Source organism: Pteronotus mesoamericanus, unplaced genomic scaffold (genome assembly GCF_021234165.1).
Source record: "Pteronotus mesoamericanus isolate MK-2021 breed Mesoamerican mustached bat unplaced genomic scaffold, CSHL_Meso_final scaffold_1186, whole genome shotgun sequence".
In the NCBI taxonomy this organism is placed as follows: domain Eukaryota; kingdom Metazoa; phylum Chordata; class Mammalia; order Chiroptera; family Mormoopidae; genus Pteronotus; species Pteronotus mesoamericanus.
This window is the reverse complement of record NW_026555302.1, coordinates 12,965,272-12,991,542: the sequence shown is the minus strand read 5'-3', so window position 1 is coordinate 12,991,542 and position 26,271 is coordinate 12,965,272. Positions and strand designations below refer to the sequence as shown.

The window sequence follows — 26,271 nt, the reverse complement described above, 5'->3', positions numbered from 1 at the left end:
GTCAGACCAGCCCAGGTGCCCCCAGGAAAACTTCGGACAAATAAATAAGCTGCCTAAGGAAACCTTAGCAATTTAAAATCATTTAATATGCTATTTAAAATCATTTAATATACTTTATAGCTAAAATTTTTTTCAGTATTCATAATAGAGCTTATTTTCACCGTTAAAGAAATGGCACAAAATTAAGCTAATCAGCTTGAAGTTCTGTATTTATTGTCTTCACGTCCAGAGTCTCCGGGCCTCAGCCAGAGGTGCGGGCCCCGCCCCCCGCGGCCTCTCCTTGGCCCAGGCCGGGAAGCGCCTGCTCTGAGGAAAACAGGGTGCTTCGGGGCTGTCTTGTCTGCGGAGCCTGCGTTTGAGGTATTAGTTTGATTTCTTCTTCTTATAAAAAGGAATCCTTTTTCCTAGAGTTTAACTCACAGCCACTGTCACCAGCTGCTGTCTCCCCAGTTCAGCTCCCCAGCGTCTCCCCAGCCTTCAGACTCCGCCTGCGAAGACACAAGCAAAGCCAAGGGCGGCCACTGGGGCAGTGTCTCAAAGTCTGAAAGGCCAGCAGCTTGAAAGGGGCCTAGCACCTGCTCTGGTGCCAGAAGGCGTGTCTGCAGGCTGAGCAGCCCGCCTCTGAGCACCATCTCGTCCGGCCGTCGACACCGACCCCACATTCCTGGTTTAACCCAGCGAGGGGGCCACTCTAACCAGCGGCCCGCGCCGTCACCTTTTTCTGGGGAAGGAAGGTAGTGACGGGAAGTGACTCTGCTCGCTTTCACCGTCCTAACCGACTGCGCACGGTTGTCTAGCTCCTCGGCGGGAACCCCGCTGGGGGACTGGCTGAGGGGACAGGGCAGCTGGGGCCCACGAGAAGGCCTTACCTCGGTCATTTCGGCTGCAGCAAACTTGGAGGAAAACTGCACCCCTGGCGAGCCAGCCTCTTCCCCGGGGACCGTCAAGCCTGCCCTCAGTTCAGGTACAACAAGAAGAGCAGCCGAGGGTTTGATTTCGGGGACCATGTCAGCGAACCAGTCCAACTCGGGGTCCTGCCCCGGCTTCTTTCTCACTTGAATGGTGAACTCCTCTCCGAGGCCCCATGCTGAGGGGCCCTGAGGGCGCCTTTCCTGCGACGACCCTTTCGGTGGCTTAACCTGCTCTGGGTCATCCACGCCCAGGGCAGGACTGGTCTGTGGGGGTCGGCTAGAAGCCGAAGGCGAGGTCGCCTCTGTGAGCAGGGACGCCGTGGGGACCGCCTGGAGCCCCCCTGGGGTGATGGTGACCCTGCCTGCCGGGCTCCCCGCCAGGCCAGGGCCGCCGCACTCGAGGTCGTCCCAGCTCCCCGCTGCTGCGTCCGTGTCCTGGGGCTGGGGCCCGGTGGCCTCTTGGGGCTCTGCAGGCCACCGCTGTGAGCCCGCGGCTCTGCGCGCTGGCTCCTCGGGCTCGCTCCAGTCGGGCCACTCCTCGGCCACCGCGGGCCGCGGCGGGACGTCGGCGCCACCTGGGCAGAGGCTCTTCACCTCCGAAAGCCCGTTCACAGGGTGTTTCACAGGCTGAGAAACCCGGTCGCCTGTGGGGATACGTGCCAGAAAGGGAAAGGGGTAGCACTAAAGAAATGTAATTTTTTGGCAATAACCTTGCACAAGAAACCACAAGAGCAATGATCAGAGCTTCCTTTACTAAGTATTCAAAGATAATCGCTATTGTAGTTGTCAACAAATTACCCTCGCCGTGTTAATTATGCGTGCGCCCAAGTAAGTGTGCAGAGGTCACCACGCTAAGGCTGGGGTCAGCGCTCGCCTGCGCCATCCTCCAGAACGACCGCTCTGGTGCGGTTTGGAAAATGCTGCACCGAGGCATCAGAAGTCCCAAAGTCGAGTCCCTGCTGCAAGAAAGGTTCCCATGCCAACCTGCCCCCTCCCAGCGCTGAAGAAAAGGCAGTGACGCACCCCTTGGCCCGGGGAGGCACGATGACACCCAAGCTGATGACACCCAAGCTGACGCGTCCTGTAAAATCAGTCTCAACCTTCCCCCAAATGCCCTTTGTTTTCAGAATTTAAACTTGCTTAGGAAAACGTCCAGTCACGCAATGGAAGAGCGATTTAAACTTGCTCTTTCTACCTGCCTAGGAAAGGGTGGTGTGGGAATCTCGCTGTGTGTGCCGCTCGCTGTTGCCAGAAACGAAATCGGTGGGGCTGTGCTGAGGGTTCTCCGAGCCACGAGGCCTGCCCGGGCCGGCTGCAGACCACGTGCTGGGAGAGACTGAAGGGGAACAAACGCCACAAAAGCACAGGGATACTCAGCTGTGTGTTGCTCTAGCACCTGTTAGGTGAGCAAGGGTCAAGGGAGATAGTACACTTCACACAAATGAGTGCGCGCGCAGGGAGGCAGCACCTTTGAATACCTGAAGAGACACGCACCTGAGACGGAATGACCGCCTGTGCTGAGAGGGGTGTGGGGGTGGGCTGCTGTCCCGGCAGGGCCGGAGCGCCAGGGACTCGGGCACCGGGGGAGGAGGTCGTTAGCACCCTTACCTCCTTAGAAGGGTTGCAGCCTTTGAACACATTTTGGTGGTTTGAAACCAGAAAGTTCATTGCTCAAAAGGATTCAAACAACGTTCTGGCTGACTACTTCCTGCCTTAAAACCTGGAGGGCAACAGCCTCGCTGCGCTGCCACAGGCGGGTCCCACCCTCCCTCCTCACACCCCCCTGCCACGCCCTGCTGAGTTCTCAACCCAGCGAGGCCCCTTTGCCCGTGAGTCTGACCACACAGGGAACGGCGGAGGAGCAGCAGGAGGAGAGCAAGGTGGCCCCGTGCCTCCCTGTGTGCCGCCCTGGCGCCCGCACTTCCGGAAAGTCGGCTGCTGCCCCCGTGCGGGGGCCTTTTCAGTGTCATGTTACAGGGTGATCCGGATGAACAGTATAGGAAATGTCTAGAACTAGGAAACTGCATGCAGTAAAGAAACTTGTGTCAGGAGTGAGGACCAGGGCTAATTCAAGATGTGAAGCTGCCCCCAAAGACAGACTCCACACCTTACCGCAGACCTGTGCACACCTGTGTGCGCCCCCCCGCAGTCCTCCCGGAAGGAACCAGAGACAAACCCTCATGGGCTGTTCAGCAGCAGAGCGCTCACCTGGCGTGTGCCCCATCACAGCTGGAGAGGGGCGCACCTCAGGGGCCACTGACGGGGGGGGGGGGGGGGACGCGGCACTCCGCACCAAGCAGGAGCCAACCTCGCGTCACCACCCCAGGGAGCCAGTGTCACTTTAAAAGTTCCCCTGGCCTCTGCATCGGCCCACAGGCTCCTGATGGCCGCTCCCGCCCTTCTGCCCACGGTCAGCAAGGAGCAGAAAAGCCACAGCGCTGCTGACCCCACATCCTGTGGGCCTTGACAGGCTGTCAAGGCCAGGAACCTCTGCTCCCTCTGGCAACACCCGACGGGAACAGACCAGACGTGGGGATTCCGGGATGTACCTAAACAGCAGCAGCTAACAGGCTGACAAAAATAAGAAACCTTAATCAATCAGCCAGTGCAGAGACCTGCTGCCACACCTTTTCTGCTAAAATTTTAAATGCACGTGTTCTTTGATCCGCTGAATCTACTTCTGGGACTTGACCCTGTAGTAGTAGAACCAGAAGTAAAGGCACGTGTGTATGGTTACAGTCCAGACGTGGATGTGATGCATCCGTCACCAGGAGAGCCACCGAGCGGATCCCGCTCAGGGAGGCTGGAGGCAGCTGACAGGTGAGCCCCAGCTCGTGGTGACCTGGACACTGGTCCCCAGTGAGCTGCTACTCCCTGCCAGGCTGTACAACTGTGCGTAGTATTGTCTCATTGTTTTTAAAAACTCTCAACGTCTGTCCTCATGGCCTTACAGAAAGGGGTGGAAGGATTCCCACTAAATTGTCAAAATCGGTTTCCTTCCCCAGAAGGAGCTGGGAGAGGGAAATCACTAACTTTTATCCCTTGACGGAATACAACCCACCTGCATTACTTGTACAACATTAAAAACCGAGTAAAATAACAGTGGCACAATAAAGAGCTAGACCTTTTTAATTCTTACCTTCTGGGGAGAGGCCAACAGTTTTCGTAAAACCCGGGGCAGTGCGTTTGAAGATCTTGGTTCTCTCTCCTCCCACCACCACCTCTGGTCCGAGCAGGGAGACCAGCGCAGCCAGGCCGTGCAGGGTGACGGCCACGATGGGGGTGCTGGTGTCCCGCAGACCCAGCAACACCTGCGGGCAACGGGGGCGTGAGTGCGGGCGGCTGCGCGGCGGGCGGGCTTGCTCAGCGACCCTCCTTTCTGCACCGTGCGCTGGGGCAGCGCTGTCATGCCGTCTGCCTGGGGACCCGCCTGTCCCGGCCCGTGGCAGACTGCTCGCCTCCTCCCGCGGCCCCATCAGAATTAACACTGGCGGAGCCACCGTCCCGATGGCGGGACAAAAGTTCCGTCACCAGGATGCACAGAAGCAGCGCCGATGAGCTGGGCGGACGTGGTGGAGGAGAGACTCAGAGGGGCATCTCCACTGCTGGGAACCCCGTGAGCGGTGAGGGGTCCCAGCCCAGGGTGCCGGTGCCGGGGAGGAGTTTCCCTAACACATGGCTGTGAAAGTCAGTGGGGACTGGGCCCGGGAGGCAGGGCTGCGGAGTCCCCGGCGTCCTCAAACGGACAGGTGCGCCTGCTCACAGACTGACCGGCTCTGAGCGCCAGAGCCTTGGGGGCGGAGCTGGGGGCGGGGGCGGGGGCGGGGCCGCCCCTGCTGGGCACGGGAGAGCTAGCAGGTGCCAAGTCTCAGTCTCCATTAGCCACCCTGGGGACTCCTCGAGACCCCCGCCTCGGCCCTGCGACCCTCCCCCAGCAGCTCCTCCACACAAGCGACCGTCTCAGTTCACACTGCGGACTCTCCTACAGCCTCTCACATCCAACAAACCCCAGACAAGCGGGGCCCGTCCTCGGTGCGCCCTGTGCCTCGGCTGTGCCGCCCCGAGCCTGATAGGAGCCGCAACCTGTCTCCACTTGCAAGTAGCTCCCCACCAGGTGGTCCCCAAGCCCAGCATAAGCTGCAGCCAGTGGTGACTGGGAGCAGAGCTCCAACTGAGGGACCACAGGCTCGCACAGGCGGCAGTGGCCCTGCTTTGCAGCAGGGCTTCTCCCAGGCACCTCTGCGCTCTGCACAAGCGACAACCAACTGCAGATCCCTCTGTGGCTCCCACCAAGTGGCCCTAAGCTCAGAACCACGGGCAGCGGACCTGACCGGCAGTGGAGCTCCCACAGTGGGACGGGACGGTAGGAGGCTGGGGAGATTCCTTGGCAGCTGGATTCGGAAAACGGAGACAGGCTGCTGAACAAACTGGCCGAGCACCCGGGGACCCAGGTGCAGAGGGTCCCCGGGGGGACCGCCCCGCAGAGGCAAACTTGGGAGCACAAGGACCTCGCCCCACGGTGACCCTCCCCTCCCTGGAGCTGACATCAAGGCCCCCGCAGTGTTTCAGCTCCAGGCCCAGAAAAGCAGCAGAACCAGGTGGGCAAGGTCAGGACCAGCTGCAGTGACTGAGGACCCCCTGCCACCGACCAATCGGAGGAGACCGCGACCCTGAAAGGACGCACCTGGGGAGCCGATGCATAGTCTGGGCTGGAGCCCTCCCGACGCCTCCCTAAGGCTCCCGGCTGCAGGGCAGAGGTAAAGGCCTCGAGACAAAGGACCCAGGGCCAGTCCCAGCTCCTCTCCCCCGACTCCCTGCCTCCCAGGCGGGCGCCCCCTGAGGTCCCCGAGCCTGTCCCCAGAGCCCCCTTCCCGCTGACTTCCCAGTGAGCTCAGGCCGCCCAGCCCGGGCTCTCCTGTTGCTGCTTCCTCGGCGCTGGGCCCTCCCTCGTTCCCCTGTCCCCAGCCTTAATGCCTCCTGAGCCACGTGGACTCGTGCTTCCCTTTCCTACACAACGTCAGGAGCCCGCTCGGGGCCAGGACCCGCCGCGGTGACAGCGCAGGAGGCCCCAGGACTCACGGGCCCAGAGACTGGATGCAGGGCACTGAAGCTCCGCCCGGCCAACCCCCCAAACAGCACCCTGAAAGGCGGACACCCTGAGCCACAGCGAAGGGCAGCGGGGAAGGGCCAGGGGCACAGGGGAAGCGGGGCTGTGCGGCCAGCGGGGCGGCTTCCCCCAGGACGGGCTGCCAGCACGGGCCCCTGCTCTTCTGCGGCGCCTCCCCAGCCCGGCCAACGGGCACCGCGTCCGGCCCGGCAGCCTGGCCCGCACCGCGGGCCCCACTCGCTGGTTCCGAAACCCCCCGCCGCCCTTCTCGGGCCCTGACCCGAACCTCCTTCTGCGACTGTTCCTCATCGACGGCTGGTCTGGCTCGTGCTGCCGGCTTTTAAAAGAACTGTACTGAGCTTACGGGGTGACACTGGTTACCAAAGTCACAGCGGTTTCAGCTGTACACTCCATACCACACACCGCCGACGTCGCGCAGGGCTCCCCGCCCAAGGCCCGGCCCCGCCCCGCCCCGGCCCCGCCCACCGGCCCCGCCCCCGCCCCGCCCCGCCCCCGGTCAGCAGGTGAAACCGCCCGAAGCTCCGCGGCTGCGCAGCGGCCACAGGCCCGCGCGGCCGAAGGCCGAGAACACGGGCCGCCGGATAATCGGGCGGCAGCAAAGCGGGAGCAGACACTGCTCTGCGAGGACAGAGGTGGCCAACGGGCACTCAAAGGACGCTCGGCAGGAGCGCTGGTCATCGGAGGAATGCGAAGACCACCACCGCGCGGTACCGCGCAGTCGCCTCGCCTCACACCTGTCAGGACGGCCGTCAACGGAAACCCAGCGAACGAGCAGCGCCGGCGAGACCCCGGGGAAGAGGGGCCCCCGCAGCTGCCGGTGCGAACGCAGCCGGGCCAGGGCCGTGCGGAGCCGTGGGGAGGCCCCGCAAAAATCAGGAACAGAGCTACCACGCGACTCAGCCATTTCACTACCGGGTGTTTATCCGAAAAAATACAAAACACGGGTTCAGAAGGAGACACGCGCCCCTGTGTCCACGGCGGCGTTACTTACAGTAGCCCCGACACGGGCGCGGGGGAGGCCGCTGCGGGCCACACGCAGAGAGGCGCCCGGCCGCGGGACAGGGCTTTCCGTCGGCAGCGAGGGGCTGCGGGCGGGTCAGAGGCTGACGCCACACGACCGCGCTTCCCCGGGCACCAAACCAGCGACGGACGAAAGCCCGCAGATGCGGGGACCCGCCGAGGGCCGCGGGGCGGGGGCGGGGGCAGGGGCACCGCGCAGCGCGGGTTGGTAGTTACCACAGGCGGGGGCTTGTCACCGGGGGTCGCTTTCTCCGTCACCGAAAAGTGCAACCACTGCGTTGTACAACCGCAGTTAATACTGTTTGTAAAATGCAGCTTCTACGCAGCTTAGCCGCTGGCAGGACGAAGCACTTCAAAGGTTTCACGCGACTGACACCATCTTTAAAACGCAGTGAGCTGAACAGCCTCTCAAAAATGCACGCCCACCCATAACGCGCCCTTAAAATGGGGTCCCGCAGGGTTCGCGGGGCCCTCCCGCCAGCGCCCCTCACACAAACGCCACGCGGCCGCAGACGCGGAGCCCGAGTGCGGCCCGAAGGCCGGAGCGGCCGGGGGCTGCCCGGGGCGCCAGGGCTCGAGCGGAGGAAGGGCTCACCGCCCGCCGCCCCTCGAGTCGGCACTTCTGCTTCCAGAACCTTCCCCCGGTCCCAGGAAACCAGCGCCCACCGGAGCCCTGGAGGGGCGGAGCCTGACGCAGCCCCGGCCCGACCGAGGCCGGAAGCGCGGACGCCCGCCGCCCCCCTCCCTCTCCGGCGCAGCGGCTGCTTCACAACAGCCGAGCCCAGGGGCTGCGCTCACGAAGCACCTGCGGGGACGCCCGCTCCCCTGCCCCCAGGTCAGCACCGGACTGGCCGGCGTTTCTCTCAGGTCGCGCCCAGATGCGTGAGTCTAACGCGGGCCTTGGGAACGGGGTGGCGCCGGAGCCCTCCCTCTGCCCGCTGCCCGGACCAGCGCCACCTCCCCCGCCCGTGGCGCCCGCCCGCGCGCTCTGACCTGCGGCAGGACGACGGTGCGTAGCTGCTCGCGCGTGAAGTGCTCCGCGTAGGCCTCCAGGTGGGACAGCAGCACCAGGCGCACGTGCTCCTCGTGCACCTCGAACAGCCGCAGCAGCACGGGCACCACCCGCGCCCGGAACAGGGCCGGCGACAGCAGGCACGCGGTCCCCCCGGCTGCCCAGGGCGCAGGCCGGCAGAGGAAAGAACAAGCGCGAGTCAGTGCGGGGGCGCGGCCGGGACGCTCCACCCGCCGGACCGGCCCCCGACCCCGACCCCGACCCCTCCGCAGCTCCTGACGCCTCCGGCCCCACCCCCAGTGGCAATAGGCCCTCCGTCACCCCGACTCCCCTCTGGAGGCTGGGTTATGAAAACCCTCTACTCTTCGGAAGTGTTTTAAAGATGCTGCACCGTTCTTCACGGTCTACAAGGAAAGCTTATATTTAAGCAGAACCCTGAATCAATAACTTGTACACTTGTGCTTAATCAGTGAGGAATCTTACAGACATCCGACCGACACCGTTGCTGCAATTGTATCGGTAAAACCATGAGGTGCCGGACAACTCTCCCTGCCCCGCAGCTACGGGGTGGAAACCTTTAAAGTAGACGCGGGCCCTGGCCCCTGGCTGGCGGGGCTCAGTGGATCGAACCAAAGCGTCCCGGTTCAAGTCCCAGTCAGGGCACGTGCCTGGGTTGGGGGTCAGGTCCCCTGTAGGGAGTGCGGGAGGGGCAACCACACATGGATGTTTCCACCCTTTTCTCCCTCCCTTCTCTGTTCTCTAAAAATAAAGTCCTTTTAAAAAAAGATACAATACCTCTGCCCTGGCTGTCCCAGAACCAGGGGGCCAGGCACACAGGCAAATCTTTAAAAAAGCCCCGGGGGACTCGGGAGCACCCCCGCCTAGGATCTACCGAGTAATCGGGTGTGCTCGGGCGGCGGCGCGGGCGACCTCCAGCGGCACAGAAGGACGCCCTCTGGCTGCGCCGGTCCCGTGGGGCTCCTAGGCCGGACTGAGGTTGTCTCAGAAAATGAATGTGCACAGCAGGAGTCTCCCCAGCTCGGCCTTCCAGCCACGTTGGCGCCAGCTCTCTAACCTGATGTGTCACCCCCCTGCTGCCCTTAAGAGTTCGGCCAGCTCCTCGTCTCCCGTTCAGGAAAAAAAAACAAAGTCCCAAGAAGCGAGCAACCGCCGTGCTTCCCGTCCTGCCGCTGGAAGAGGAATCTAGCGGAGCCCTGGGGTCTGCGGGCGCAGGCTCGGCAGCTCCCAGGCACGCAGCCGGCCCCACCCTGCGGCTCCCTGCGCCGTCAGTCGGCGGTCGTGTGCGTGTGCGCACGCGTGCGTGGCGTGCACGGCGTGCGCAATGGCGCCAAGCGCAGCACGTCCGACTCGGACGCCGCACCACGCCCACGTTGCTGGCTTGGGCGCTGCCGTGGAGCCCGGGTTTCCAGGGGCCCGCACCCACCGACTCGGCCCGCGGCTGCCACACCCTGCAGAGATGCAGCCGGGTGATCCCCAAACCCCTCAGCTGCCCGTATCGGTCTGAAAAACGAGTCACCTTTTTTGGGGCCGAGCAGATAGGGAAGGAAGTTCCGAACAGCCACAGGCTCCGCGAACACCAGCTGGTTGAGCAGCAGGGGCACCAGCCGGGCAGCGACCAGCTCCTCGGGCAGGCAGCTGACTCTGTCCAGCAGGAACCTGCGGGCAGGCGGGGGCCAGAGCTGGTGGTGACTCCCCACCCCTGGCCCGCCTCCCGCTCCCTAAGTGGATCGTCCACGTCCCACAGTAAACTGAACACAGTTTTTGTAACTAAACTTCAAATGAAAACACGGCCTGTACAAGTGCTCAGGGCCAAGGGCACCGCTGTCGGGTATTCAGGGTCCAAACAACAGGCCTCCACAGACAGCCCCGCCTCTGCTACGCCAGGGCCAGGCCGCTGTCCACTAGCAGGTCCGTCCATGTCCCCGCTCAGCCCCGTGCCCCTTCCAGGCACCCAGGGTGGCAGGGCCTCCCCTTACTTCAGGACCCTCCTCTCGGCTGCTGTCCGAGACTTCCATCCAGGACCTCTGACAGTCCCAAGCCTGACTGCAGCTTCCGCGGCCCGTCCTCTCCTGTCCCCACCACTTCCAGCCTTGAGACGGCCACCAGACCCCACTCCTCCCTCGGCAGCGCTCCATTCTCCCTCCACCGGCCTCCGCCGGAGGAGGTTCTGCCCAGCGGCTGCCTCATCTGTGAGGGCTCCACACCTTCCTCTCGCTCCTCAGCCAGCCCTTGCCAGGGCGGGTCCCCAGGTCACAATTTGGGTCCACTGCCCTGCTCTTGCCCCCATTCTCTCCGGGAGAACATCACCGAGTACAGGCTCGGTGATGAACCCTAATGGTCTTCGCCAGCCCATCAGCCTAGGCCTTTCCTGAAACTCAACCGCCCTCCTGGGCCTGTGCATGTCTCCTCCAAAGGCCCGCAGGCCCCTGACCCTGCTGCCCTCCCAACCCACTCTCTTCCCTGCACGTTCTGTCCTCTGCACAAAGGCTCGTTCATTTGGTGACAATCACCAAGTCTTGCCATTGCACCTTTTAAGTCTTTCTTGGTGTCTTCGTACACATGGCTTCGCGTTTCCTGCTTGGACCCCGCGGGTGTGGCGCGGGGGGCGGGTGGGGTGGGTAGGAGCGGTCAGCCCGTCGAATCCAAGTCTGGGGCAGGGTGAGCCTGTGCCTCACCTCTGGGACACGGGACCCCTCTACCACCGGTGTCCCTCCATGGTCAGCGTCAAGGCCTGAAGCCCAGGCGCGTGCTCTGCACTGCCGCGTACAAGGGTGCCCTCCTCTCGCCTGTCCGGGTCTTGGAATGTGTCCCCCACAGGACCCAGGAGCTGTCGCCCAGGCAAGCACAAAACCAACTGTAGCTCTGGGTACCATGCACACTGCTGCTGTGCCTGGAACACCCACCCTCCCCACCCCCGGACGCCCCTGCCAGCTCCGTCACTGTTCAAGGGCCGCCTGTCTCCATCTGCCTCCCTCACTGGAGCCTCGCATCCCAGGGCTCAGCCGGGAGCCCTACAGAGGAGCGTTCAATAAACCTCATTTGCAGGTTGCCTGTCGCCCCTGGTCACCTGAGGATTTCAAGGACTCAGGCCAAGTTACTGAATTTGAAGGTGTTAACGTTCTGAACTTACTTAAAGAATTCAGTTTTTTCCTCTTCACTCTTCAACGTTAAGCTTTTCAAGAAATTCACAACTTCTAGAAAATCATTCCTAAATGCCAAAAAGAAAAAATATTCAGGACAATAGATTAGAGAAGACATGTTAACTACTGAAGCCATAACCACAGGCTACACCACGATGGTATTTCACACAGGGACACTCTCCTGGCCCGAGTAGAAGGTTCTGTTCTAAGTAGCTCACGAGGCAAATACTATGGAACAAGCCCACAGTGCATCCAACGTTAAGAATGTCAGAGGTGCATGAAGAGGATGCATGCATAAACACGTGTGTGCACACAAAGGCTAACAAAGTTTGTGGTTTTAATAATCATAACCGTCCATAGTTTTCTGCTGTAGTGGGATGTGGTCACATGAAGCATATGGAAGAAATGGTTTCCATTACAAAAGGGTTGTTGCTTCTCAGGTCCTTTGCTGAAGGAAAAACTTACGGGAAGTCACAGGGATCTTCTTGCTTCTCCTGCCCTACATTGTGGACCCTCTCCCCTCCGGGCACGGACGAGGGTGAGGGGTGGCCAGCTTCCTGCAGGGCCAGTGAGCCGAGGCTGCTGCCGTCCCCGTGCCCTGTGCCCTGCCCTCTGGGGAGAGGCCTGGGGTCTGTGTCCTGCTCTTAACCCCCGTTTCCCGCTGGCTCAGTAGCCGAGACAAAGCCCATGTGTCTTAACTTTAGTCTCATCACACTTGCTCGGCTGCCCCGACCCGCTCTCTGGCTGGGTTTTCTCCCCACCTGTGGGACACGGGATTGCGGGAGCGGGGGCAGGCGTGTGTTCTTGGCTTTCCTCTGCCCCTGGAGACTCTCATCACACACAGTGACGAGTGAATCTACTGTATATCAAGGCACTTAAAACACCACTACGGATCACCCGAAGGACATGGTCTCACTGTGGTAAAGGCTCCTGTGAGGCCAAGGTTGGAACAGTTTCTCGGAAACAAATGCCAAATAAAACCCTATTTTTGGCCCTGATAACTGCCTGTTTATAAGACCCGCCCCCGGCCTATCCTGAAGGCACCACCTCCCTCCCAGGCGTAGCATCAGCTTTCCCTTCACTCCCATTTTTCTTAGGCTCTCTGACTGCAAGTAAGTTTGTTTCAAAACTGACCCAGGCGTGGCCCTGCTAACACAGGTCATGAACGTGGAATTAGCCTGAGCCGAAGTTCATGGAAGTAACAAACTCAGGGACACACAACTGAGACCGACCTCGAGAGGCCCAGGAGCGGCGGCTCTGTGTCCCCCTCCAGGCGCACTGCTCTGGGGCCCCAGCGCGCCTCACTGAGCTCAGAAGGCCACCTTCGGCCTGAAGAAAAGGGAGCTCCCTTCCGCCCCAGCAGGAAAATTCCAACAACAAACTCATCTGATGATACAATGGCGGCAGAAAGGAGAGGCCACTTTTTTTAACTTTCTCAATTAATCCAACTAAGCCCCAGGCCACAGCCTGGCTTCTGCCCCATCAGAAGCCCTAAGGACCCTCTGACGACGAGACTTCTAAAGCTTTCCGCCTGTGGCAGGACCTGAGAGGGAGCCCAACTTCTGCTTCCCACGTGGAACGACTCAGTTTCTCCCAACTAACAAGAGCAGCTGCTGCATTTGCCCCATGGGAGCGGCGCGGACGGCAGGCCAGTGGCAGCAGGCAGCGTGGCCTGCCAGGCCCCTCACCTGAAGAAGTCATGGGACAGTAAGGTGCGGAGCGCGGGCCGGCGCTGAGGGATGGGATTCTGCAAGGCTGAGTGCAGGGTCTGTCGGAAGCTGCAGAGAGCGTCCGCTGAAACTGAAATCCAGAGCTACAGTTAGTTTCCAAGGCTTCCACCTCCTTTCAGGGCCTCTCTAGCTGCAGACTGACGAGAGCAAAAACCAACCTGTAAAAGCCCAAACAGACAAAGCCCTGGCTGTTGCGAAACAGCTTCCAGTCCTTAAGCCGAACTCCCTGGCAGGTGTAGGAAGCTGTCCCACCAGCCCTGCCCACGGAGGAGCCCACCCCCTCGCACCTCCCCTGCTGGGCCCCCTCCTTTCCTGACTGTCCCTTCTCTTGGCTGGGGACTGAAGGAGGCCGCCAGGGTGGCCCCTCGGCACGCTGCCGACTCTTACGGGAGGACGACATTCTCAGAGTTCCTGAGGGTGGCACAGGGCCACCTCCACTCTAGACGTGTGGGGAGCAGGAGCCCCCACCCGCAGGGCTGGCCCAGGGCCACTGGGGCCCCCTTTTGGGGACTGAGGCTGGGACAATGGACGGCCACCGGCTGACCGCGGAGCACGCCCGCTGCCCCAGGCTGCAGCCAGGGCCTAGGGGTGAGACGGGGCGGGGCTGCACGACGCCACAGCAGTGGGGGCGCAGGCCGGTGCGGGGCCGACGGGCTGGGCACCCCGGGGTGACACTGGAGGCCTGGAGTGGCTGGCAGACAGCGACGTGGGCTGCCGAGGGGCCACCAGGGGACGCAGAGGAGAAAAAGTCTGGGCTTCGAGGGGCAACAAACGGAAAAGGTAATGAGTAAGTAATAGCAAAATAAAAAAACTCAAAAGAAGGTGAACGTGTTTGAAATGAGTAACAGGTTTTGAGCCTTACTCTCATCGCCTGGTGAGCACAGATACAGTCCCCCCAGCTCCCCACGCTTGCCCACGGGCCGCTGCAGAGCCTCCCCCTGCCTAACCAGCTGCACCGGCCGGCGGGTGCATTCTGTGCCTCTGGCAGCCAGAGGTCAAGTGCTTCCAACCGAGGTAAAGAAACTCTGGCTCCGCTCCTCGCTGTGGTTCGGATCTGCCCACGTGGGTCCCGGGCGGGTGGGCAGGTCCTCGCTGCAGCGGGCGTCTGCAGGCCTTCGGGCCCCGCGGCACAGGCCAAGGGCAGGCCCGGCTCGTCCTGTGGACGCAGCGTTTCAGCGCCACTCACCCTGTCCACTCAGGGCCGTGAGCAGCCGCTCCGCCAGCACCCCGAAGGAGTAGGCGTCCCGCGCGTGTCCATGGGGCTCGGGCAGGGCGGTGAACTCTGGAGCCTGGAAGCAGGAGAGGCCGTCAGGGCCGAAGCGCTGACCTCGCTGGGAGCCCTCGCCCCTTCCTCACCCTGGCTGTGCTCAGAGTTGGCCACCGGCTGTCTCGCTCCAACCTACAGGCCCCTGCTGTCTGTGGCTCTCAGAGTATGTCTGGCAGTAGCCAGGCTGAACAGTGCTTCCTCCTCCTCCTCCTCCACTATCATATGTATAAACACACACGTAACAGAAACAAAAGTTCCACAGAGCAATACTGATCATCATTACCTAAGATGCTCAATAATTGTTTCTTTTTTTTTTACTCCAAATGCTAGTTGGACCTTTAAATTTATTCAAACCCGCATATCATCAGTTAAAACAACACTAGTATATACACACAGTGCTGATTTGGGTACGCCTGATTTATTTTAAGTCTTGGGTTTCCGTTGCTGGCTGGGTTTGTATTCCTGGACAGCACATCGAATGCGTCTTTGGGGTCAACCGTTTACCGTAGTTGTAAGATATATTTAAAGAGAGCAACTGCTTTCAGCTTTATTTTAACTTATGGTCATTTCAAGGATGGGCGCGTGTGCCTTCAGCCGCATAGGTAAACCCGGCTGTTTTCTCCCAGCAGCACCACGGCTGCGACGCTCAGTCACGCCGCGTGCCTCTCGGGGCCCCAGCCGGAGGCCAGGCCGGCCGCGCGGGGTGGTGGCTGGGAGCCAACCCCTTCCCCCGCCCCCGAAGCGCAGACACCATGAAGAGGGACGAAGTGCCCACCTTGTTCACACCAAGGTCCCCTTGTCTTCGTTTTTTTAAATTTCTGTTTTCAGTTACAGTGACATTCAACATCGTATCAGGGTCAGGGACACAGCCCATCGTACACGTTCGGAAGCGCCGCCCCTGCCCCGCACTCCCAGGACCCACCTGACGCTCCGCAGCCATTACAGGGCCTTGACTGGGTCCCCTCTGCTGCGCTTTACGCCCCTGGCACGACTCCGCAGCCACCGACCCTCATTTCTTCATCCCTCTACCTCTTGCACCCAGTGCCCCAACCCCCGCGCCTCTGGCGGTTCCCCGTATCTATGAGTCTGTTTTTTATTTTGCTTGCCCGCTGATTTTGTTCTTTAGATTCCACATGAAGGATGGAGGTCCCTCCATCTTTAAACAATGTCACAGGTGTCTCTGTGACCAAAGTGTGAGCTGAATGTCAAGAAAAGGTCGCCTGTGGTGACAAGGCGACTGTCAGGAGCCTTGAAGGACAGAGAATGAGGGGCCTCTGCCATCCAGCAGAGAACCAGGTGGCAGACGGACGGTTCGGTTTAGGTCTCACACTCAGTTACACAAAGAACGAGGGGTACCATCTTACCATCTCTTCCGGGGGGATGCAGGCCGGGTCTCTCACTGACTGAATGCTCCTCAGAAACTGGAGAGAGAAGCAGATTGAGAAGAATTCACACCAATGTTTGGGGAACCCACCTCTGCCAGCAAGTTATGACGGCGACAAGCGACGGCCATGGAGCGGTGGCGCCAGGAAGCCGCCCCCCCCGCGGCCACGCGCCTGACGGCCACCGCACACCCAGCACAGAATCAGAAGCCCTTCTGACACGGGAGGAAAGGCAGGCCTGGCGCAGCGCAGGGCTTGCAGCAGGGACGGGCCGCCCTCCCCGCTCCCCTCCGGCTGGCCTGGCAGACCCTCGCTGCTCAGAGGCCCCCCTGCATCTCCCACGTGGAAACCTGGAACCTTCTTTCTCATCCGCACAGATGTCAACAAGCAAAGGGCTTTCGGGGCAGAGAACAAGCCTGTCACTGACCTCGCTGCCCCACGAGATGGGGGAGCTGAGGGTTTCTAAGCTACTGAGACAAAACCAACAGCAGCACATTCTTCCCCTGAAATCAAGGTGGAAACCCCGTCCAGGACACTAGGACTGTAACGTGAAAGCAGCCAACTCCCGGCCCCCGCAGGTGCGCACAGCCTAGCGCGTAAACTGAGTTTCAGCGACACCTGCGAGGGCCTGGGGGGGCGCCAGGGAGGGCTTCGCCAAGGGCACTGGGCGGCGCCTTATGCTCACGCTGCTCTCCCCTTTCCCAGAGAGCCCGTGGCAAGGCCGGCTCCCTGCCATGGGCCACATGGCGGCGGGGGCCAGCGGGGCGGCAAAGGAACCTGCAGGCACGAGGCCCCCGGGTTGGGGGGGGAGGTGGCAAAGGAACCTGCAGGCCCGAGGCCACCGGGTGGCGGGGGTAGGCGCTGAAGGAACCTGCAGGCACGAGGCCACCGGGTTGGGGGGGGAGGTGGCAAAGGAACCTGCAGGCCCGAGGCCACCGGGTGGCGGGGGGAGGCGCCGAAGGAACCTGCAGGCCTGAGGCCACCGGGTGGGGGGCGGGGCGAAGGAACCTGCAGGCCCAAGGCCACTGCGGGCGGCACAGCATGGGTGGAGCTCGAGGTGCGCTGGGGCAGGGCCGGGCAGGCCGTCTCCCTCACCCTGCAGGGTCTGGGGTGTGTCCCGCAAAGCACTGGCCAGAGGGGCCACACACATGGGAACAGGGCGCGGCTCCTGCAGTAGGAGGGGGTTTCCTCTTCTCACAGAGAAAAAATCTCGTGGCAGCAAGGGACCAGACAGAGAACAGAGAGCCTGTGTCAGCAGGATTAGTGAAGGGCCCACGCTGCCCTTCACTGCGAGGCCTGGGGGTGCACGGGCGCTCCTTTCAGGCCTTAGGGCAGAGTGCGTGACCTCAGAGGGCACATACAACTGTGCAGCGAATGGTTCTCGACTCCCTAGTTTCTTGCGCACCCAGCACTGTTCTGGGCGGAGCTACAGAGATAAACAGAAGACGCCGTCAGGCCTGGTACAGAAGACAAGCACCTCCTGGTCGTTTCAACTTCCCACAGGACGAGGTGTCACTCGGGCAGGAGCGGAAAGGAGGGGCTCTGAAGTGAAAATCTGACCCAGACCTGTTACCTCTCAGCCTCAGGCTCCTCAGCTATCCAGCGAGGAGAAGAGAATCAATGACTCCCGTCCCCTCTGAAGAACAAATCCCTGAAATTCCCGGAAGATGAGCGCTGACAGAAGGGCGGGCCCCCCAAGCCAACCCTCTGATGGAAGCGCCGGCTGCCCTCAGGCCCTGGGCGCAGGCGGCCGCGCTCACCTCCGGGGTGGCCTGCGACCCCTGGCAGACCGTCTCCATCCCGCCGAGCTTCCAGTGCCCGTCTTCGCTCACAAACACAGACGATGAACAGACGTTGTTGTGTGTCAGGTGTCCCTGGGGAAAAGGAGCAGGAAGAAGTCTGCCACTCCACCGTTTGAGGTCGAAGCTTTAGAAAACAAAATACTAATCCCTAAAAAGAAGGCCTGGCAAGTCCTCCCACGTGTGGCCCCCAAATGGAGTCCGGCGTTAAGGAGGGACCGGCGGAGGAGCGGAAGGAGCTGTTCCAGCGCTGAGCTTAGAAACGGCAAGACGCCGCATGGAGGCTGCTGTCACCTCCCCCAGCCTGGAGAGGCTGGTCCCTGCACACCCCGTTCCTGCGAGTCCGTAAGCCGGGATTCACTGATCTTTGGAACCTATCCACTGGCTTCCTACGCCTTTAGCCCTGCCGATCTGAGAGATACATTCTTCTTAAATATTGTTACATATATTGGGTGCATATGCGTTTGTAGGTGACTAATGTTAAGCCATAACATTCAAGCTAGTCATGACTTTAAACCTATGCACCCGATACATATAACAATATTCCAGAAAAGAGTTAGTTTGTACCTCTCAGGTCAGCCACAACCAAGGCTGGGTTGAAGATCACATTTCTTTTTGTTCCCACAGCTTCCTGATTTAATTTCCTCCTCAATTCTTTCCCGCCCACATTTTACCACAAACCCAGACCCATGGCACCAGAAATCTTGCTCTAGAAGGCATTAAAAATCCTGCCTGAAGAAGAGGAAACGGAATGATAAGGATGACCAGGAATCTCACAGACCAGAGCAGGTCCGAGTTCAAAACTGCAACGGCCCAGTCCACTGAGTACCAGGGAAGAAGCGGATGAGAAGCGAATGAAGTGCAAGTTTTCTTTTCCAAACCAGAAATCATTTCAGTAAACAAGTACATTTTAAACATTTTATCCAGTAGAGCAAATGTGTATCCATTTTTATATAAAACACTACAAGGAGTGTCTATTTCAAAGGAAGGTTTAGAATAGGGCAGATGATCTGCTTCCCCGGGAGGAAAACGGAGATGAGTGCACGCAGGTCGGCTTCACCCGCACACGGACTTCCCTGCACTGGCGTCCGGGTACCGCGTGGAAGGGGACACGGACTCAGGGGGGGCCAGGCGCCGCCTTCTCCCTCGGCGCTCGCTGCCCTATGCGGACTCTTTACCACGTGCGTGTACTTTCTCCACCAGAGGAAACATTCCTCCCCAGAGGAGCATTATGAATTCTTCCATGCGCACCTCAGACACACTTTTAAGAGAAGATAAAGTGATATTTAGAGAGTCTGTCTCCCTATTAAAAATTTAATAGAAAAAATTTTAAAATGACACATCAGGTTGAGTCAAATCCAAGTGTATCTACCGTGCGACTGCTGTTTTAACCTCGGGGGGCTGCCAACGGCCCCGCCGAGCACAGCGTGAGCTCCGCTAAGCAGCAGCGGCTCCCGACCCGGCCAGAATCCGCCCGGCAACACGCAGGAAGGGCTACTCCATCCCCAACGGCAACCGAAGCCACCGGGTCGGGAGGGGGTCTCTCACTGGTACCACCTACTGGAATGCGAAGAGGTGCGTAAAACTGCCTCTTTCTAACAAACAATCGTTTCTTTCTCCAACATTGAACATGGAATGAAACTATTGAAAAAGGAGAGGAACTTTGGTCCACAGCGGCACCGATGCCTGACTTTCTGTCTCTGCAACAAATACCAGCTGTTGCTGTACTTACCTCAGTGTTGACGTGCAGACTTATCCAACATTGGAGGCCAACTAGAGACCTAGAGGGAGGCTAGAGACCTGGAGGGCAGCTAGGGACCCGGAGGGAGGCTAGGGACCCGGAGGCGGGCTAGGGACCTGGAGGGAGGCTAGGGAGCTGGAGGCGGGCTAGTAAAGGGAAATAAAGTCTGCAACTAGCTGCCCTGATGCTGGGCTCCCTCCCCAACCCCTCAGACCTTTTCCCTGGGGAAGCTTGCCAGGGAGGACAGAACCTATGACTTCTATACGCAGCCTAATTCACAGTCCTCCCCCGCCCCCGCCCCCGCGGGCTCCTGGGCCCAGGCACTCACTCTGTCGTGAAGGAAGATCAGAGCCAGGAGGATGTCGTAGATCCCCGCGCAGACCTCCGCGGAGGACAGTGCTCCCAAGGCTGCCTCCAGAGGCTGCACCCGCTCGGTGACCAGGTGGATGCCGTCAGCCTCCACCGAGCACGATAAGAACCTCAGCAAGCACGGGTGACGAAGGGTCTTCAAGTGCTTGAAGAACAAACAGACGTGTCCCACGTTAATGACTCGAACCACACTCACTGTCGTTTCGCACATGCCACAGGAAAAGTCAGGACACGCAAACGTGCTCTCAAGGTCCCTCCCTCCCTCCATCACCCCCCAAAATTCCAATAAAGCAAAGGAGACTCTCTGCTTGCTGCCCGGAGCGACGCTACAGGCTTCCGCTCCCACCGGAGCAGTGGGAGCGTGGCCGCCTGCTGGCTGCTCCGAGCCGTGAACAGACCGCCCCGAGAGCAGCGGCCTTAGGGTGCAGCGAAGTGCAGGAAGGCATGCAGACTACGGGGGCGGGGGGGCCAGCGTCTGGGGGAGACACCCCACGGGCAGGCCCCCTTCCTTTGTGCCTCCGGGAAAAAGCCTTCGTTCGGCTTTTCCGCCCCAGCCTCTCAGGGCCCTCCTCTGGCTTTGGGCGCCTTCCCCTGGCCTCCTCCAGGGGCTCCGGGCAGGGCAAGGGGTCGGGGGCGGCCTGGTTCTGTGCGGGCCGGGGGATCCAGTCCACTAACGCTCGTCTGATTCATAAAGGAAAAAGTAAATTTCACTTTTGCTCGTTTATTTTTTAACCCTACACACCCAGAAACACTCTAGGTCCAAAGCACCTCCTTGTGCGTCCATTCCAGGAAGGACAGACCCAGTGCCCGACTCCCAGCCAGGACCTGACTCGGGCTGCGCTCCGGCACAGGCGGCACAGGCGCGCCTGCCTTCCGCACGCAGACGCAGGGAGGGGCGAGCAGCGAGCAGCGGGCGGCCCCCTTCCCGGTTCGAGCTTCTGCCGCCTCAGAGAACAGAGGGAGCGGCAGGGTGCACTTGCTGCCTGTAACTCCGATGGCTTCTCTATGGGCATCGACGCTGGCTCTGGTGGAGAACGGTGACTGTGACTGAATGACGGCACCTAGAAAGTATCCGCCCCCGAGTTCCTGAAGACCTGCTCCACCCCGTCACTGCCCAGGCGCTGGTCTATGGAAAAGGACCCGGGTAGGGACCTCTCCCGGGCGCGACGAGACGACCGGCCAGGATGCCTGCCAACCCACACGGAGCCCGAGGTCTGGCCCTGACCAGAGGCCTGCTTCTCAGGAGCCAGTGAAGACTCAGGACGCAGGGAACTGGCTCAGGCCGAGGGGCTCCCTGTTCATGGCTGTTCTACCTGACTTACTGTTTCCCTTTGAAAACTGCACAAAGCAGGGGCCCTGACTGTAGCCGCATTCACCTGCAGGTTCGTAGATGGGAAGAAACCATCACTTCACGCTGCGTAAGAAATACAACACAAAACCAAGAGGCTCCCTGGAGAGCCAGGCAGCTCAGGAAGACTGCTTCCTCCCGAGTGCCAATCGGAGACAAGGATGGACGCACACTCTGCCTTTACGTGCCCGCCGCGCCGTGATGCCCGGGAAAAGAAGTTGGAGTTACAGTTCCTAAAACATTCTATGTCCAGGCCACCGTCAATACACTAGTAAGATGCTGTCGCTACCGGAGCGCCTGTGTCAAGCCAGGTGAACCCCCTTTGTCTGCACTGGCGACGTTACGTCCCCTCCCCACCTTCTCATTGCAAAGCGAGAGAGGACGGGGAACGCCACCCCTCTGCGCTCGCTGACGTTCGCTGACCGTGCCTGTGGTCCTCGACCAGGTCAGGCCAGTGGGGGATCCTCCCGGGAAGTCAGGACAACTAGGTTTTCAAAGGCCATGAATAAAAATACTATGCCTGTGCCCCCTCTCCCTTGGCCTTTATTCACTTCGTATTTTTCGTAGCACAAAGGACTAACTATGACGGGGTCACCCCACGTACCTTGGCGGCCTTGTTGACCTTGTCCTCGTTTTCCCTCTTGTACACAAAGACCGACGCGGCTCTGCCATCCTGCAGCTCGGCGGGGAACACGGCGACTCCAGAGGGCAGGGTGACCGGCGGCCCCCTCAGCACACAGCTCTGAAGAGCACTGCTCTCTGCTCCCATCCCGCAGGCGGGGGGGATGCTCACAGCCCCTCCCCAAAGCCACGGACCTGAAAGAAAACAGGGAACACAGTCTCATTGCAAGTCTCTGCAAAAGGAGGCAAGGACCCAGGTGCGGCCGGACCAACCTGCCAGTTTCTAGGATAAACGAGGCCATTTGACAGGGAAAAGGGAAATTCACAGCAAGGTGCCAGCAACATGGTCGACGGTGGCTGAGAGCCCTAGGAAACGCACTTAAGCGGGCGGTCCGGTCCGCGCAACGGCTGCCCTCGGACCCCCGCACGGCACCTGGACGGCTGGGGTGGATGAGGCACCACGGACTCCAATCACTCACGCTCCCCAAGCCACGCACACGGCCGCCTCGCGGGGGACGGGGCTGCAAAACTCGGTCAGTACTGAGACTTCCCTGTGTCTGTGTGTGACTTGCGATTATAAAGGCGGCAACACAAACTGGAGACCATTTCTAATGATGATGAAAAACATGGTAACAAATGAGGAGCTCACAGAAGCCAAGAGAAGCCCCCGGAGAGAAAACTGGGACAGGAAACGGACACCTCACTGAATACAAACGACAACAAACATAAGAAAGAGGGCGGCCTCATAGACTTCGCAGCTCCGCTACCAAGCAGAACATGCACAGCTGTACGATCTCAATCGTGAAAAACAAAGCCCCCTGCACACTAGAGATTCCAGAAAATGCAAACTGCTCTCGATGGCACAAAACAGACCGGGGCTGCCTGGTGTGGGGCCCAGTCCGCGGGCCCATGGGACGAGGAACCGTTGGGCGGAACAGGGACGCGCGCTTCTTTATTGTAACAGTACGGTGATGGGAGACTACAAACGTCAAAACTTGTAAAACTGTCCTTTAAATACACTCAGTTTACTGCGTGTCAGTTATTCTTCACTTAAGGTGTTTGAAGAAGATCTAGGCTGCAGGCCTACCCCGTATCTGTGCACTGCGCACGCATGGACGCACACACGGCCACACGTGAAAGACGTGCGAAGGGGTGACAGAGCCTCGCTCTGGGTGGCAGGTCAGGGCTGACTCCCACGCACGCAGACGCGCACCGTGGACCTGCACCGTGCAGACCTCCTTGCTGACAGGGACAGGGCTCACCCGGTCACCCGGTGCCACCCAGCAGCCCGCAGGGTAGGCAGCACGGGGCCACTGAGCGGGCCCAGGACCAAGCGACCAGCGCTGACGGCCTGAGGGGCCAGGCTGCGCCCTGGGTCAGAAGGAGCCAAGGGCCTGAATACTTACGTAGAACCGTCCCTACTTGTTGGCTCAATTTTTTTTAAAGCCTGTACAGGTCAAACAACATGCCTGAAAAAGCGGATTTCAGTTGTGGATAACATGGCCAAACACTCTATGTGGACCTTTAAAAACGTCACTTGAACGTCTGCATCCTCTGGATAACCATTACGCACACACCCTCGGCCCGGCCTTTCTTTTCACTTGGGTGAAGTGCCCCACAGCACTTCCCATGTTATCAGAGTACATAATGCCGCTCCAGATGTGCACCCCCAACGGAGAGGTCCCAAGACTGCAGGCGCATGTGCGCCACTATCTAAGGATCAAGGGGCCTTGGGCTGGTGCCAGCTGGCGTGGAGGCTCTCGAAATGTAAGACCGCTGCTGGGAATAAGAAGGCAGGTAGCTCTGTAACAAATCCATTGAGTTCCTACACACTTAGCAATGTGTCTTTCTTAAAAAAAGGTAAAAAGGCCAAGTGTCTCGACGATGTGCACCATTCACCTTTCTGAGGGGACCACAAATAAAATGCGAGCGTCTGTGGGATCCCAGAGGAAAGGAACTACGGCGATTCTCCTGGTCCAGGAAGGTGCCACGCCTGCCTGGCCCGTGACCACGCGCCCACCCCACAGAGCAGGGTTGGAGCAGCGCTTGGATCTTGTGCTCCTCTCCCTGGACAGTGAAGGGGTCAGGTGCCAACCCAGTGCCAAAGGGCAGTCTCTCTACACATCAGCCACCTCTGGGACCCAGGCCTGGTTGTCTCCCCAGGAGTCGGAACCAGAGGTATTTCTGACCATCAGTGGGTAAAGGGTGCCAAGAGGCATAGTCGGCGCCACAAGCCCCAGCCGGGTGGAGACAGCACTCGGCAAGCCCAGAGGAAGCCAGGCCTCAGGAGGGGGCTCCGTGCACCTTCAGCACACGCCACTGCCCTCCAGCCCATAAGCACCACCAGCCTCGGGGACCCCCTTCCACACGGGGAAGCCTCAGGGACACGCGGGGAGCTCAGTGGGTCCGTATTCTTTGAAAACAGCTGCCACTTCGTAAGCAGAAAACTCTGTTCCACTCTTAACTGCCTCCGGTCCGCAAACCAGCTGGCCCAGAGGAATGAGTTCGCGGCGTGCTGCTTCGAAGTTTCCCTCGGAGGCTGGCCTGACTCTGCTGGCCACAGAGGATGGTGTTCCGGAAAAACAAGTGCGAGTCCACCTGGCTAAAACGCAGGCTGTGTGCTCAGTGTTAATAGGAGTCCCCGCAACAGGTAAGAGCGTCGCCAGGATTCAGAGGCAGTGCTTGGCTGAGCAAGTCAGTCATTTCCGAACAGCGGGGGGGCTTCCCTGTGGCAAGGCCGGACTTTGTAACATCCATGAACCTTCAACTTAACATCATGAATTCCCCCTGGAGACAAGTAAGCTTAGGGTTTGAACGCTTTCAAGCAAGAGGTTAAAACTGGTCATTTAGCGGTGTACATTTTGGGTCTTAGGCCCTAAGAAACACAAACTAAAAGAAACGACTCCCTTTCTTGAGAGAACTCAAGAGAAAGGTGACGTGTTTGGAAAGCATGATTGATGCCCACAGAAGGGCTCTAGCCTACGCCCAGGGCAAGCTTTATTAGGCGGAAATAAAAAGATGCGCTGTTGACTGCAATTTGAAAATGTCTGAAAAGCATAAGTTCTTAATTCTTTACTCCACACAACTGTATCCTAAGAGGCACTAAAGCTGTTGATATAAGCAGTGCTTTAAAAATGGTAACTCGGCTGAAATGGACTTACTGAAATGTAAGACCAATAAACAGTAACACGTGGACTTCCAAAATGCCCTGTCTTGTTTTGAGAGTGCAGGGGAAACACACAATCTTTGGCTTGAAATGAGCCACCAGAAAGTACGAGAGGGCACCCTGACACTGCGCGGGGCGTTGTGGCAGGACCTGCCGCCTCCCCTCCCCTCGGCAACGAAGCGCTCCCCAGCTTCCCCAGAGGCGTTTCTGACTTGAATACTAGTCTTGTGCTTAGAAACGTGTTCGCCCACGGCCCTCCATCCCTTGGCTGTCTTGGGCAGCGCCCCGAATTCCTGGGCCCGGCCTGGGTCACTGGGCAGCTCCCGGAACAGAGAACCCTGCGTCTTCGGGGACCAAAGAGCTCTCCCTCGGCTCGTTCCACAGCAATTAGCCTCCACGATCTTCGCCCCGGCCCCGGCGGCTCGGAGGCGCCGAAGACGACGGCCTGCCCGGTGCGTTCAGAGGTCACCTGGGAGGACCGGCGTTTCACTGTGCGGAGATAACGCTCCTGGGGGTCCTTCGCTTTGGTCTGTTCCGGGTGTACGTCCCCGCGAGGAGCTCAGTCAGGCCCTGCCGGGTGACCACGACACATAATGAAGACTTTACGGACCCAACACGAAGTCTGACTTCAGCCAAGAGAAGGGACCCGACGTGGGGCTTGCTGCGCTCAGGTGTCAAGGACAGCGGTGACAGGGGTTCCAACATTCAGGGCGACTCTGCGTTGACGCGGTTTCCTACAAATGTCTCATCTTTATTCTTAATACAAAACAAGACGCAGAAAGGGCAGCAGTTGCGCCTCTGGGGTCCCCCGGCTCCGACGACACCGCCTACCCTGTCCGGCCCGTGGCCTCAGGCCACGGGGTCCAGCAGCGGCCGCGCAGGGGCACTTGGGGGAGGTGGGGGCGGCGCTGTCGCTGGGCTGCCCCTCACCTGCCGCACCTGATCGCGAGGCCCGGCTCCACGGCTTCCTTCCAGAGTCCGGCCGCCAGCCACCCCGGGGACCGGGTCGCCCGCCAGCCCCGCGGAGAGGACACCCCGCAGGCCGCAGGGGGCTGCGCGCAAGCGGCGGGCCGGGCTCAACCGGCCGCGGCGCCGCGCCGAGCTCGCCCCCCAAGCGCGGACCCGCGAGCCGAGCGCGCGCCCACCTCCCGCTCCCCGCCCCTCCCCGCGCCTGGGCCGCACGGATGGGGACGCGGCGCCTGGCGCCCGGTTACCTGCCGGAGGGCGGCGGGAAGCGGCCGAGCGTCTCGGCTCCGGTCCCCTCTTCGCCCCCTGTGGACACCAACCACCCCTCGCCTCCCCCGTGAGGGTCCGGCCACTACGCCCACACGCTTCGGGGGTCTGGTCCCTCTGCCACCATAGAGACGGGTCCGGAAGCCGGACAGAATGCCAGCCCGCGGCCCTCCGACGCCACCACCGAGACGCATGGACCCGGAACCGAGCTAGAGCGGCCGCCCTGGGGACTCTCGGGCCGGGGCCATCTTGAGTGCGGGCGCGGGTGCCCACCTCGCGGTTCACGCACTGTTCCCAGTAGCCTGGTGGGCTGGAAAGAGGGCGCCTCTTCCACCTCCCGAGTGGAATGTGCAACCTCGTCTTGGTTGTAACGTTCAGGCTTT

General features: G+C 60.3%; 1 protein-coding gene across 1 annotated transcript; it reads right to left on the bottom strand.

Moving 5' to 3' along the window:
- Positions 1–9: 9 nt before the first annotated feature.
- SCYL3 (SCY1 like pseudokinase 3) lies at positions 10–25,999 on the bottom strand. The gene is made up of 13 exons (XM_054587795.1): positions 25,870–25,999; positions 21,473–21,684; positions 19,480–19,665; positions 17,372–17,485; positions 15,594–15,650; positions 14,149–14,251; positions 12,921–13,032; positions 11,223–11,300; positions 9,609–9,748; positions 8,053–8,228; positions 4,051–4,222; positions 870–1,555; positions 10–488 (listed from the first exon to the last, which is right to left on the bottom strand). The coding sequence occupies exons 2-13, from the start codon at positions 21,635–21,637 to the stop codon at positions 429–431; spliced, it is 2,049 nt and encodes a 682-aa protein (XP_054443770.1). The 5' UTR covers positions 21,638–21,684; positions 25,870–25,999; the 3' UTR covers positions 10–428.
- Between the last annotated feature and the right edge of the window lie 272 nt (positions 26,000–26,271).

Coding starts and splice junctions, on each gene's coding strand:
- SCYL3 (XM_054587795.1), bottom strand. CDS start 21,637: ATGGGAGCAGAGAGCAGTGCTCTTCAGAGCTGTGTGCTGAGGGGGCCG. Junction 19,666..21,472: donor AGGTCAACAAGGCCGCCAAG/GTACGTGGGGTG, acceptor TTGTTCTTCAAG/CACTTGAAGACCCTTCGTCA. Junction 9,749..11,222: donor GAAAAAACTGAATTCTTTAA/GTAAGTTCAGAA, acceptor GCCTGCCCGCAG/GTTCCTGCTGGACAGAGTCA.